Source organism: Dendropsophus ebraccatus, chromosome 1 (assembly GCF_027789765.1).
Source record: "Dendropsophus ebraccatus isolate aDenEbr1 chromosome 1, aDenEbr1.pat, whole genome shotgun sequence".
Taxonomy (NCBI): domain Eukaryota; kingdom Metazoa; phylum Chordata; class Amphibia; order Anura; family Hylidae; genus Dendropsophus; species Dendropsophus ebraccatus.
Window position 1 is genome coordinate 162442918 of NC_091454.1, and position 13110 is coordinate 162456027.

The window sequence follows — 13110 nt, forward strand, 5'->3', positions numbered from 1 at the left end:
GTTTTTTATGGACATTTTATGGAATAAAAAGGCTATTTTTGCAGTCCAGGAGCTATGGACAATTGGCAGCTCCACTATAGAGCTTCCAAAGCTTATTTCCTTTCACTATATCTCATAGGCATGGCTCACATCACGATTGTGTCATACATTCTACATATATGTTGTCAAACTGTCAAAATTGGATGATAGCATATGTGCGTTCAATAGCGTGGTCCTATTGGCTTCAACGGCTTGACCATAGTCAACTAATGACTATATTCTGGTCATTTCCAATATATATATGTTTATTGACTTGGTCTAGGCGTGGGCTTTTGAGTCCAAGTAAATAAACACTGTGGGAAATGACCTGAATGTAGTCACTTGTCAATTATGTTGAGGCTACTGAAGGCAAAAGTGCCCATGTCTGTACATGCTCATATACATTGGTATCCCATTTTGACAGTTTGCTGACGTATACATGCTACTGATGTCACGATTGTGAACAAGCCCTTAACTGTAATATATGCTTCATTACATCATTCCGATTCACTCTTCAGTAACTTTATGATTTCATTTCCTCCCCTACTTAACGGTTCTGGAAGTCCCTGTAAACCACACTTAGTCACAGCAGCAGACATCCTGTGTACCTGTCACATTTGACAAGTCACAGGAACATGTTGATCGGTCAGGGTCTCAATGCAGAGACCATCACCAATCAGGAGAACGAATGGGAAGGAACACGTAGATGCGCACTTTACTTTCCCAGTGTCAGTCATTGCTGTCCTGTGGCCCCATAGACTAGGAAGCGAACTGTGTTATCGTGAGCTTCTCCAGGAGCGTTCTTCTGATCAGTGCGGAAACTAAGCACAATTTTTTAAGTGTCCCTGTAACATGTTTTTCTACCTAGTGGATTTTTTGTAATTGTGCCAAGTTGTGCGTCGCAATGCGACCCCAATTCACTTGTGTGAGGGAAACACTGTGTAGCCCCAGCTTTAAGGTTGGGTTCTCACATCGTGAAGTTAAAACAAAATAACACCTTGGAACTAACACTGTATTTTTTCCACAAGAACCAATCACAGCTCAGGTTTTATATCTCTGGTACCTCTGGTAAAATGAAAGCTGAACTGTGAGAATACATAGAATGCCATCACTAGATGGCTACAGGGTCTTCTTCTTGGTTTGATGATATACTATTAGAATATCAGACTGAGATATACATTCAGTTTTAAAAAATAAGTGACTTACGCTGGCCACAATGTGTTCCGGTATAACCCTTCTGACACATACAGTGCTCCTCGCTGCAGGTGCCACCGTTCATACACCTGATGTTACACTGCTGAACTGAAATCAGAAATGTGGAAAATTGTAAGAACAGTTTGATCATATCCAGACGTTAGTACAAATTTTTTCTTATAAATGGTTGTATCAATTGAAGATAAATATATAGATCTATACAAATCTAGTCATTTCACACCAAGATCTACTATAACTTCCATCTGTAACCTGCTGACAGATCCTTATAGGAGTATCGGGGAAATCAAGGCAATTCTGCATATTTCATTGTTAAAGATGGCATCAATATCCTGGAAAACGCTTAAAGCGACTCCGTACCCACAATCTGACCCCCCAAAACCACTTGTACCTTCGGATAGCTGCTTTTAATCCAAGATCTGTCCTGAAGTCCGTTCGGCAGGGGATGCAGTTATAGTGATAAAAACAACTTTTGATCCTGCAGCGCTGTGTCTAACGGCCGGGGCTTACATTTGTATATGCATTAGGCTGGCACAACCTCTCTGTCCTTCCTTCCCACCCTCCTCATCATTAGGAATACTTCAGGCAGATTGCTTCCTATTCCCCACCTGTGGCAGCCCGGCACATGGGCTGTATCGTTAATACACCTGTGCAAAGCTCAAACAGCAGTAAATGTTCCTGGATCATTCCTTATAATGAGGAGGGTGGGGAGGAAGGACAGAGAGGTGGTGCCAGCCTAATGCATATACAAATGTAAGCCCCGGCCGTTAGACACAACACTGCAGGATTAAAAGTTTTTTTTTTTTATGACAATAACTGCATCACCTGCCGAACGGACCCCAGGACAGATCTTGGATTAAAAGCAGCTATCCGAAGGTACAAGTGGTTTGGGGGGGACAGATTGTGGGTACAGAGTCGCTTTAAAAAAGAGAGTCTGTTTATAACTACATAATCCATGAAATATGTAATCACAAGCTACTATGTAAATGAGGAACCTGTCCATGGTGAATAATAGCCTGGCATCTTATCTATATGGCTCCCCTCGTTGTCCTGACTTCTTGCTGCAATATAACCTTGTGTGTAGCGCTTATAATAAACAAGTTCTACATTGACAATGTGTCAGAGTAGTCCTTCCGATACACACACACACACACACACACACACACACACACACACACACATATATATATATATATATATATATATATCTAATGTGGAGCAGATAGACAATGGTCTGGTATGGATTGAGTACTATCCACAACAGGAGACATTACATACATAGATTTTATTTATTTATTTTATGTGTATTTTATTTGTATTTATTTTATGTGTATTACAGTGTGAAATAAAAGGGTATTCTATGTCAAAATACAAAAAAAAGTTATGTGAACATAGCCTTAAAGGGGTTGTTCACCAAAAACGTTTTCTTTCAAAACAAATGGTGCCAAAAAGTGCCAGAGATTTGTAATTTATTTCCAGTACTTATCAGCTACTGTATAACAGTTCCAAAACATAGAAAGAGCGATCGGCACTATCACAGTATGAATGAAGTCCTGTTCATATACCCCACTGATATTTTGCCAATAGTCTATAATTGGGATGCTCCCTCTGTAATACCAAAGATTCCAATCATAAATAGTGAACAAAAAGATGAATGGAGGGGCACTCACCATAAAACGTGACTTTTATTTTCAATTTATTAAATTCATTCCAGTGAATTTGGGCTGCTAGGACGCCAGCACCATGCGGTAAACGTACGTGACAGCTGTTTTGCTTGCGTCATCACGCTTCTCCAGACCTATCAGCTACTGTATGTCCTGCAGGAAGTAGTGTATTCTTTACAGTCAGGAGAGCAGGAGAGGTTTTCTATAAGAATTTGCTACTGCACTGGACAGTTCCTGACATGGACAGAGGTGGCAGCACAGAGCATTGTGTTAGACTGGAGAGAATACACCACTTCCTGCAGGACTTACAGCAGCTTATAAGTACTTGAAAACTTGAGATTTTTTAATAGAAATAAATGACAAATCGTTGGCACTTTTATGCACCAGTTGATCTCATCCCACTCTATACCCAAAGAGAGTGGAATGTCAATTCTTTGGATGGACGGCAGAAGGAGCTTCAGACTTCAAAATTGAAATTTCTGCCACATTTCCTTAGTGTGAACATACCTTTACAGAGCAAAAACAGAATCCTGAACACCCTTAATACCTAAAAGGAAGAAACAGCTGTCTAATCTGGATATACTAAATGCGTGTTCCTCTTAAACCCTTTATTCAATTATATTTTACTGGTAATCGAAAAATGACAAAGTGGACGTTCACAATGACTATAAATATGATTCACAATTCATAAATATCTTGCGCTCCATAAAAAAATTACATATAGTGAAATTAGCTCGAGCAAAGGTAAAGTGAACACTCCTAATTCACATCTCCTGAGATTCATTATCCCTCTATACTGGGTACATAGAATACATAGTAGTAGAAAATAGTACACCACTTCTCTCTGGCATCCTCCTGCAGGACACCTGCTTGACTATTCCAGAAGCTGCAACCTGAGGATCAGCTGGTGAAATCCACACCAAGGTTTCCTTATACTTTGTGTCCTGATACAGTCATTGCCAAATTGGCTGCAGCATAGAGGTTTTCGGTAGGTTCCAAAAAATAAAGCTAGGTTTTATAGTGTTTTCTGTGAGGTGTTAGAAATGCAGATAACATGCATTGTGTGAATATATGTGTATGCCAATATCAAACCTATACACTAAACAATCAATGCAATTTGGTAATAAGCCATCGGCATGAGAAAGTCTTGTCACTATATTTTCCCAGCGACATAAGAAACTAAAAATAGAGATACGGAAACCCCAGGTGTAAGTGTTCTATGACTTGTAGTGTCTTGCATTCTAAGAATTCTAGATGATAAATAAAGAAATCAGATGCAAAACATCTGCCAGTTATTACTATTCACTGTCTCATTCAGGCTACACAGCTACGTAGAATAAGGCTTGGATCTGTAAAGTTTCTGCAAAATGTTACATGCGGCTTTCTTTTTAGCCAAAACCAGAATAGGATACATAACAGGTAAGGGGCATAAGACATTCATTTACAGTCATCCTCTCCGTTCCCAGTTGCTGGCATAAAAAAAAAAAAAACAGCCATTTTTTATTTGCTGTCATAAAAGAGAGAAAGGTCGTAGTGGCCTTGAACTAAGAAAGATAACTATAGTATCAGTAACTCATGGTTAAAATAACTATACACTGGGAAAATAGTGATGTCATGGCAAGCTTAAAGTGTCACGGTCATTACAACTTTCAAAATCTAAATCAACAGTAGAAGTGATATAAAGCAAGTTTGCAATTTACAGTCATTATTTTCTTTTTACGTTATCATGGAGAACACGGCACTTCCTGTTTTCTGAGAAAAAAAGTCAGAAAACAGGAAGTGCCGTGTTCTCCATGATAACTTAAAAAAAAATAATGACTGTAAATTGCAAACTTGCAGAAAACAGAAAGTCCAGTGTATCCCAGGCCATCTGAGCACCCACAGAAAGAAGGTAGTCATATGATTGTCGGAAACATTGAGCCATAACTCTCTCTACTGGCCGGAATTCCTGTGTTTAGTCTGTTTTTTACAACCAGCGCAAGACAGAAAGTCTGCCTTCTGGAGACTGGACCTGGATTTCTGGTAAGTTCAGCTTTTTTTTACAGCATGATAACAACAAAAAATAACGAATGTATATTGCAAACTTGCTTTATATCACATCTTCAGTTGATTTAGATTTTGAAGTTAAAACGACAGGGACACATTAAGGGTACTATTACATGGAACGATAATCAGCCAAATTGGCCCGATTCGGCCGATTATCGTTCTGTGTAATAAAGACAATGATCAGCCGATGATTGTTGTCTTGTCATCGGCTGATCGTTGATATAGGTTCTGACCTATAATTGCTACGTGTAATAGCGGTGCGTGACCACCGACTGACGATATACATTACCTATCCATGTTGCAGGGCTCCCCTTCTCTGGGCTTCTCCCTGGGTCCGCGCGCACCAGCTTCAGAGTGGCCTGTCTCAGCTGACAGGCCGCTCAGCCAATCACTGGCCGGGACCGCCGCGGCCAGTGATTGGTTGAGTGGCCTGTCAACTGACACAGGCCACTCTGAAGCTGGAGCGGGGACCCAGGGAGAAGCACAGAGGAAGAGGAGCCCTGCCACCTGGACAGGTAATGTATAACGTTTAAACAAGGGCTGCAAGGACATCGGTAACTATGTCCCTGCAGCCCTTGTTAAAGAGGATGTACCACCAGGTACATTCTCTTTAACCTAAACCCACTGATCGAACAGCGCCGACACGGAAAAGCCGGTGCCGTGGTCCGTTTTTCGGACCGAGGCCCGGTTTCCGTGCACGGCACCATTCTATGCACCGGAACCGGCCGGTGCTCAAGCACTGGAGGCGGGCCGGGCCGCCCCCAGTGGGAGGGAATTCCCTCCCCTGTATAACGCGGCTCCATTCATTCTAAGGGAGCCGCGTCATACAGGGGAGGAAATTCCCTCCCACTGGGGGCGGCCCGCCCCCAGTGCTTGAGCACCGGCTGGTTCTGGTACATAAAACGGCGCCGTGCACGGAAACCGGGCATCGGTCCGAAAAACGGACCGCGTCACCGGCTTCTCCGTGCCGGCGCCGTTCGATCAGTGGGTTTAGTTTAAAGAGGATGTTCCAAGGGCCGTGTAATAGGCCCAGTAAACGAGCACTGATCTAGCAGATCGGGGCTCGTTTACAGTTATTATCGGGCCCCCATCAGGCCATGTAATAGTACCCTAAGGCAAAATTCTGTAAAGCTTATACAGCGAAACATCTCTAATGCAGGCAACCAAAACAACTGTACCATAACCTACATACAATGTTACCTTCCTCATCTATTAAACATGTCTAGAGTGAATGAACTAGACATTCTACACATTCTTATGGTTTGTCAGGGAATTAATTGTTGAACGTTTGTGGTATTAAAAGTTTGGTTAGTCTGTTTGGCTGTATCCACCCCAGACCAGTTCGGTGCCAGAAACATTAAATTATACCTATAAATATGAATTATTGAGTATAATGGAATGAATAGCCAAGGGGAAATCACAGCTAGTAACTGAGAGTAGTACATAGTTTATTGGTCATAGAAGAGGGAGGATTATAATGCTCAGTACTTATTTTAGGGCTGTGTTCCTGCTCCCTGAGCCTAAACCTCTGGTACAATATAAGCTGTTGACTGTATAAGTAGATATTACTAGAGATGAGCACAACTCAAGCATACTATAATAACATATGTTTTCTCATACAAAGGGTAAGCCAATGTCTAGAGTGTCTCACAGTTCCCCTATTCCCACCAATACATACTTGACCATCTCGGTCATTAAGATTTTACAAGTACATGTATGTTTGGTAACAAAAGGAAGAGCAACAGTGCCCCAAACTAAAGGTTGTACTACCTGGCACAACAGTCTGGGGGAAGAAAGTGCAGACCTGTCAGTTCAGTGCTCGCTTCCCCCTTGTTCCTTTGCTTGCAGTCTGTGCTATTACAGCAGGAAGCAGTGGGAGGGGCTGCGGGGAGCAGCAGCAGGGCGGCCCAATGAAGTTAGCTGGTGGCCCATCGAAATCAGTGGCGGCCTGCTGCCATTGCTTCAAATACACGCAGCAATGTGCAACAGACTGTTGGTGCACAAATCGTGCTCTTTCACCATGTTGAAAGACCACTATCAGTAGACATTGTACATGTTGGACAATCGTTGCCTTTCAACATGCACTATTACACTAAAAGATTATCGACCTGAATGGCCAGCAATCGGCCCAGTGAGTCCGATAATTGTTTAATGAAGCTATCTTATCGGTTATATTAGAAAGGATTGCATCTGGTTTCCATGTTGTAGATGCACTCTAAATATATTGTATATTAAAACAATTCTATTACCTATCTGTCTATGTTAACTAGGAGTATCAACTAGATAAGGAGTATCAACAAGGTAGTTAGGTAGGGAGTTAAACCAATACATATTTTGCTGTTGTTATTAGGAACATAATGTTCTAGAGCCCTTTTGGATGGGCATACCTGTGCCCAATACAAGTGCGATCTTGTAGATCAACCATTGTTTAGGGAGCCTTTGCACAACTCAATTATCATGCAGGCAGGATCGCTGAATCATTCATGTGGTCCTTTATTTTCATTATTTTTCATAGAAGGACTGCTGAAAACTCACTCTTTTGTAAGTTACAACATCTGATCACCATGAAATACCTCATCAACTTTCTAACTATCCTTGTCTGCACCTCTTGTGTTCTCTGTCTATCCTACCCACCCTCTATCCACACTATAAATTACATCCACATCAGCCCCTCTCTCCTCTCCTCCCCTATGCATTGCTCCCATACCCTGTACACTCTCACTCACCTCCCTACAACCTCTTCCACTGTTCAGCACAGAAGTCGCTCTCACAAGTCTTTTAACCTTCTGCTTAACCACCTGCTGTCTCTTTCTATCCTCCTGCTTCTGGCTGCTGGTGATATCTCTTCTAATCCTGGTCCTCCCTCCTTTACTGCTAATCCTTCTCTTTCACTTCCATCCAAAAACTGTTTTAATCTCACTAAGAACCGCTATCTGCCATCCTCCCTTTCCTCTGTCTCTCCAGTTTCCTTCACCCAACTCTCGCTCAGTGTGTAACAAACTCACTGAGATTCATGATCTCTTCATCACCAAATCCTTCACCCTTCTGTCCCCTTACTGAAACCTGGCTGCAACCATCGGACACTGCTTCCCTGCTGCTCTATCCTATCCTATTTTCATCTCTCTCACACCCCCAGAACTGAGGGTAGGCATGGTGGAGGAGTTGGGGTTCTTCTTTCCCCACAGTGCACCTTTCAGGTAATCTCACCTGAGCCCTCACTCTCATTCCCCTCCTTCGAGGTTCACACCCTCAGACTCTTCCGCCCACTCCCCCTTAGAGAGGCTGTCATCTACCGTCCCCCTGGCTCTCCTCGACAATTTCTTGACCACTTTGCCACCTGGCTCCCTCATTTCCCATCTACAGAAGTTCCCACACTCATTCTGGGTGACTTTAACAACCCTATTGATACTCCCATCTCGGTTGCTCTCCTTAACCACCTCCTTCGGCTTTTCGCAACTAACCAACTCTCCACACACAAGGGTGGGAATTCCCTGGATCTAATCTTCTTCCGCCACTGTTCTGTTTCTAACTTTTTTAACGATCCATCTGAGCTATCAGACCACAACGTCCTCTCTTTCTCAATTACTAACATCTGCCACCCTCCTCACACGCCTACCCCATACATATACAGAAATCTGTGTGATATTAACACTCCTCAACTTATAGACTCCCTTCAGTCCTCACTGTTCCCAATCTCATCCCTCACCTGCCCAAACATGTCCACACAACACTACCACAACACCCTGAAAACTACCCTAGACTCTGTAGCTCCCCCTACTCTCCGCACACCCCGCCACAGATGCAGTCAGCCCTGGCACACCCCGGAAACTCGCTTTCTTTGGTGGTGCTCTAGGACGGCTGAACGTCTGTGGAGGAAATCTAGAACCTCAACAGATTTCATTCAGATTTCATTCACTCTCAAATCTTACTACCCTGCATTTCACCTCGCCAAACAGGCTTACTTTACCGCTCTCATCTCTTCACTCTCAAACAATCCAAAATGCCTCTTCAACACCTTTAACTCTCTTCTTAAGTCCAAAGTTCAGACACCCATCACTGACCTCTGCGCTAAAGACCTGGCCTCCTTCTTCGGAACCAAAATTGATACTCTCCGCTCCGATATCACCTCCCAGCCCCAAAGTCCCATAGCTCCTATTACTTCTCTCATATATACCCTTCCCTCTCCCACTCCCTCATCGCTCTCATCTTTTGACCCAGTGACAGAGGAAGAAGTTGCTTTCTAGACCCATCATGTGCAGCCAGCTATCGGCCTGTTTCTAATCTCTCCTTCATCTCCAAACTCCTAGAACGTCTGGTCTATTCTTGCAGTGTCCCAGAACATGCAGACTACTACTCCTATTATGGCCATTTCTATTGCTGTGTCCATGCCTGTTCTGGTAAGTGTTTGCACTGCAACTGCTGCTGGTTTTCCCCTAGTATTCTCTGGTAATGTGCATTCTCATGTGTATTCTCATGTATTCCTGTGTATTATTACATTGTACAGTGGTATGCAAGGCTGCTGATCACGTGACCGTGCCAGTGCCCTGTAACTATGGTTCCTCCAATGGCCGACTAGCTCTGGCCAGGAACAACCATGTGACCTCCCACTTCCTCCTAACAAGTTAGTCTTCCCCCTGCTTCCAAGCAAGGAGGATGTGTGTCGTCCCTCTCCTGCCTCAGAGGAGTTGGGCTTCTTCTCTGCAGCTCCCACTTCACCACTAGAAGTGTGGATCAGGTGCTCTGCTGTGTTCAAGTCTTCGGCTGTATCTGCCTGCTCAAGTATCCGGAGTCTTCTCTCTCATCTGGGTGTCATTCCGTTATCTCTCCTCATCGCTGCAAGGATTCACAGCAAGTATTATTCTCAAGCTAATCCACCCAGCAATGCTATTTCTCTCATACTCCTACTCCCATCATCCGGCACGTATTCTCACAGCCTATGCAGCACCACTCCTGCTTTATTTGTCAAAGCCTGCCATATACCCGGTTGCATCCGGACAGAACTGTTGCTACTAGTTACCTCATCTATAATAAAACCGCTGTTACTGAACGCTGGCATTGGTGTCCACTAACTGGTGCCCTGACTAGGTGCAGCGAAGAATCGCATGCCCATCATCACCCGCAGATTCCACAGACCGGCCCTACAGCTGTGCTGCCCTCAGGCCTATACCGTGACAAGTATAACCCCTGCAGCTGCCCCGGTCATTGCCCGCTCATAACACCAGCACTGTGGAAGTGGCCCCCAGGGGCCAGGGCATCGCATTCTCGCCTAACCCGCTATCTCTCCAATAACTCTCTTCTTGACCCTCTACAGTCCGGCTTCCGATCCCCTCACTCCAATGAAACTGCTCTTACCAAGGTGTCAAACGACCTCCTGAAGGCCAAGTCACAAGGAAACTACTCCTTGCTGATTCTCCTGGATCTCTCAGCAGCGTTTGACACTGTGGACCACCAGCTTCTCCTCTCCATGCTCAGCTCTCTTGGCCTCAAGGACTCTGTTCTTTCTTGGTTCTCTTCCTACCTCTCTGACCGCTCCTTCAGCATATCCTTCTCTGGCTCTACTTCCTGTCCCCTACCTCTTACTGTTGGAGTTCCCCAGGGGTCAGTCCTGGGTCCCCTCCTCTTCTCCCTCTATACAGCCCCCATCAGACAGACCATTAGCAGGTTTCGTTTTCAATACCATCTTTATGCTGATGACACCCAGCTATACACCTCCTCCCGTGACATCTCCCCTGCCTTCCTGCAAAATACTAGTGACTGTCTATCTGCTATCTCTAACACTATGACCTCTCTATTTCTCAAACTTAATCTCTCTAAAACTCCTGTGCACCAGGCTCGATGTCTGGGGGTTATGCTAGACTCTGACCTATCCTTCACTCCCTATATCCAAGCTCTTACACGCTCCTGTCATCTTCATCTCAAAAACATCTCCAGAATCCGTCCATTTCTCACCACTGACACCGCTCAGACTCAGACTGTTGCCCTAATCCATTCCCGTCTTGACTACTGTAACTCCCTACTAATCGGTCTTCCTCTCTCTAAGCTCTCCCCTCTCCAGTCTATCCTTAACGCAGCAGCCAGGCTCATCTTCCTCTCCAGCCGCTATACCGTCTCCCCTCTGTGCCAGTCACTGCACTGGTTACCCATTAAATCCGGAATCCACTTCAAGCTCCTCACCCTCACCCATAAAGCTCTCCACAACTCTGCCCCTCCATACATCTCCTCCCTCATCTCCACCTATCATCCTTCCCGGGCTCTACGCTCTGCAAATGATCTAACCTTAACATCTTCCATTATCAGAACCTCTCATTCCGGCCTCCAAGACTTCTCTTGTGCCCTACCCAAAAACATCACTTATACCAAATATTTACAGTTTCAAGCGTGCCCTGAATACTCATCTCTTCAGGCTCGCTTATAATGTTCCCTAAACTTGTTTCCCCCTTCTGTTTCCCCGCTCTATCTCTGACGGTTCCTGCACTCTATATGTTTACTTGCAATCAGATATTGGCGTTGTTACTGGCTCATCCTGTATCTCCAACTATGTACAATGGCTGGACCAAGGACAAATGAAGCACTTATGCCTGGTGTCAACCCAAGTTGTAGTCTGTAAGCTCCAACGAGCAGGTCTCGTTTATACTTTGTATTTTTATGTTGTTTTTAATTATTCTAATTATTTAACTGTGTATTATGTACCTCTGTATTGTATGCATAGAAAGAAGCGCTGCGGAATCTGTTGGCGCTATACAAATAAATTTATTATTATTATTAAATTTATTTTTATTATTAGATAAAGAGATGTGCAGCTGGTGAACACTGATTTTTAGGTCTGCATGAATGATACAATGAGCACTGTCTCGTATGTCAGCTGGTTTCTGCTCCTTTTACACAGGTACGTTTTCAGGAATGAGGATTCCTACAAATGTTCATATAGCTGATAAATTGGCTTTGTTAATGGCCCTTTAAGAGCTCTCTCATTGAGGCTTACCTCTCCCATAACAAAGGGGTAGATGATGCAAACATCATCAGTGGTTGTTCTGGAGAGCCCCATATACCAGGGATTGATGCTTGAACCTGCTGGTTGCAGGTTTGGCCAGCAAGATTATAAGGTGTATAGGGACCTTTAAAGCTTAAAGAGACATGGTGTGGTGGGCACCGCATATCACAAAATTTTTAGTAAAACGAGGTGCAAATAGCTAGTCAAAAAGGGAACTATAACAACATAGAAAAAGTGACTGGACTAAACACAATGATATGCACACTAAAAAATGCAAAAAATAGACAAATGATTTATTAGAAAACAAACAAACTTAAAAGGCCTGAAAGGCCAAAAATGTAACTACACAAGTGCCCCCACAATACAAGGAGCAACTAATAATGTGCCAGGTGGGGTGAAACCCTCACAATACAACAGATTTTGCCAACAATACACTTGTAACAAGAAGCAAAAATTGAAAAGTAAATGTTAAATCACATAATAATGACAATATCATACAACATCAATAAAGTGCTTGATTATGTAAACACATGGCTGCAAATGCAAGACCACCCTGGCACACAAAACCTATACCCAATGCGTTCCGTTATGCCATCATAACTTCATCAGGAGTTGACAACTCGTGATGAAGTTATGATGGCATACCGGAATGCGGCATCTAAATGGTTAATTAGGCAGCAGGTTACTGTGAGCAGCCTGCATGGCCTATGGATGTTACTATGGCCTGCAGCGTTTCCAGCCTATAAAAGCTGGAACAACTGTAAAGGGAGATTCCAGCAGTGAATCTTGATGATTTGCATGCCCAAGTGTATTCAGTGTGGCAGAACTTTGTATTTATGTAAGTGTGTTGGCTAAAAGGATAATGAGTATTTAAAAAATATGATGATGTTATGTCCTGCAGAGAGTGCTGGACTGCTTTTCCTGGACTGAAAGGATAATGGGAGTGCCACCCAGAGAACTGGCAGTAACCCCCTGAAGTGCATTTCGCACAGGTTGAGAATTTAGCTGACAGGAACATGTCAGAAACTGTGATTAATAGCATATAGGAATATGTATAACTCCATCAAAGGATCAGCTGTAGACCATGTAACATACAGTGGTGCCCTGGATTACGAGCATTTAATTAGTTCTGGGGCCGTGCTCTTAAACCAAAGCAAATTTTCTCTAAGAAATAATTGA

The 13110-nt window shown here is 43.6% G+C and overlaps 1 protein-coding gene and 1 long non-coding RNA gene across 4 annotated transcripts in view; one reads left to right on the forward strand and one right to left on the reverse strand.

The window, feature by feature from the left end:
• The window catches only part of FBN1 (fibrillin 1), a 199078-nt gene that overhangs the window by 152803 nt on the left and 33165 nt on the right, over nt 1-13110 (reverse strand). For all 3 annotated transcript variants that reach the window (XM_069983105.1, XM_069983095.1, XM_069983085.1), the window contains exon 5: nt 1225-1320. In XM_069983105.1, the coding sequence (XP_069839206.1) occupies nt 1225-1320 (96 nt within the window). The remainder of the gene's footprint in view (nt 1-1224; nt 1321-13110) is intronic.
• LOC138800912 (uncharacterized) overlaps nt 1-13110 on the forward strand; it is a 30644-nt gene that overhangs the window by 14458 nt on the left and 3076 nt on the right. The window lies entirely within an intron of this gene.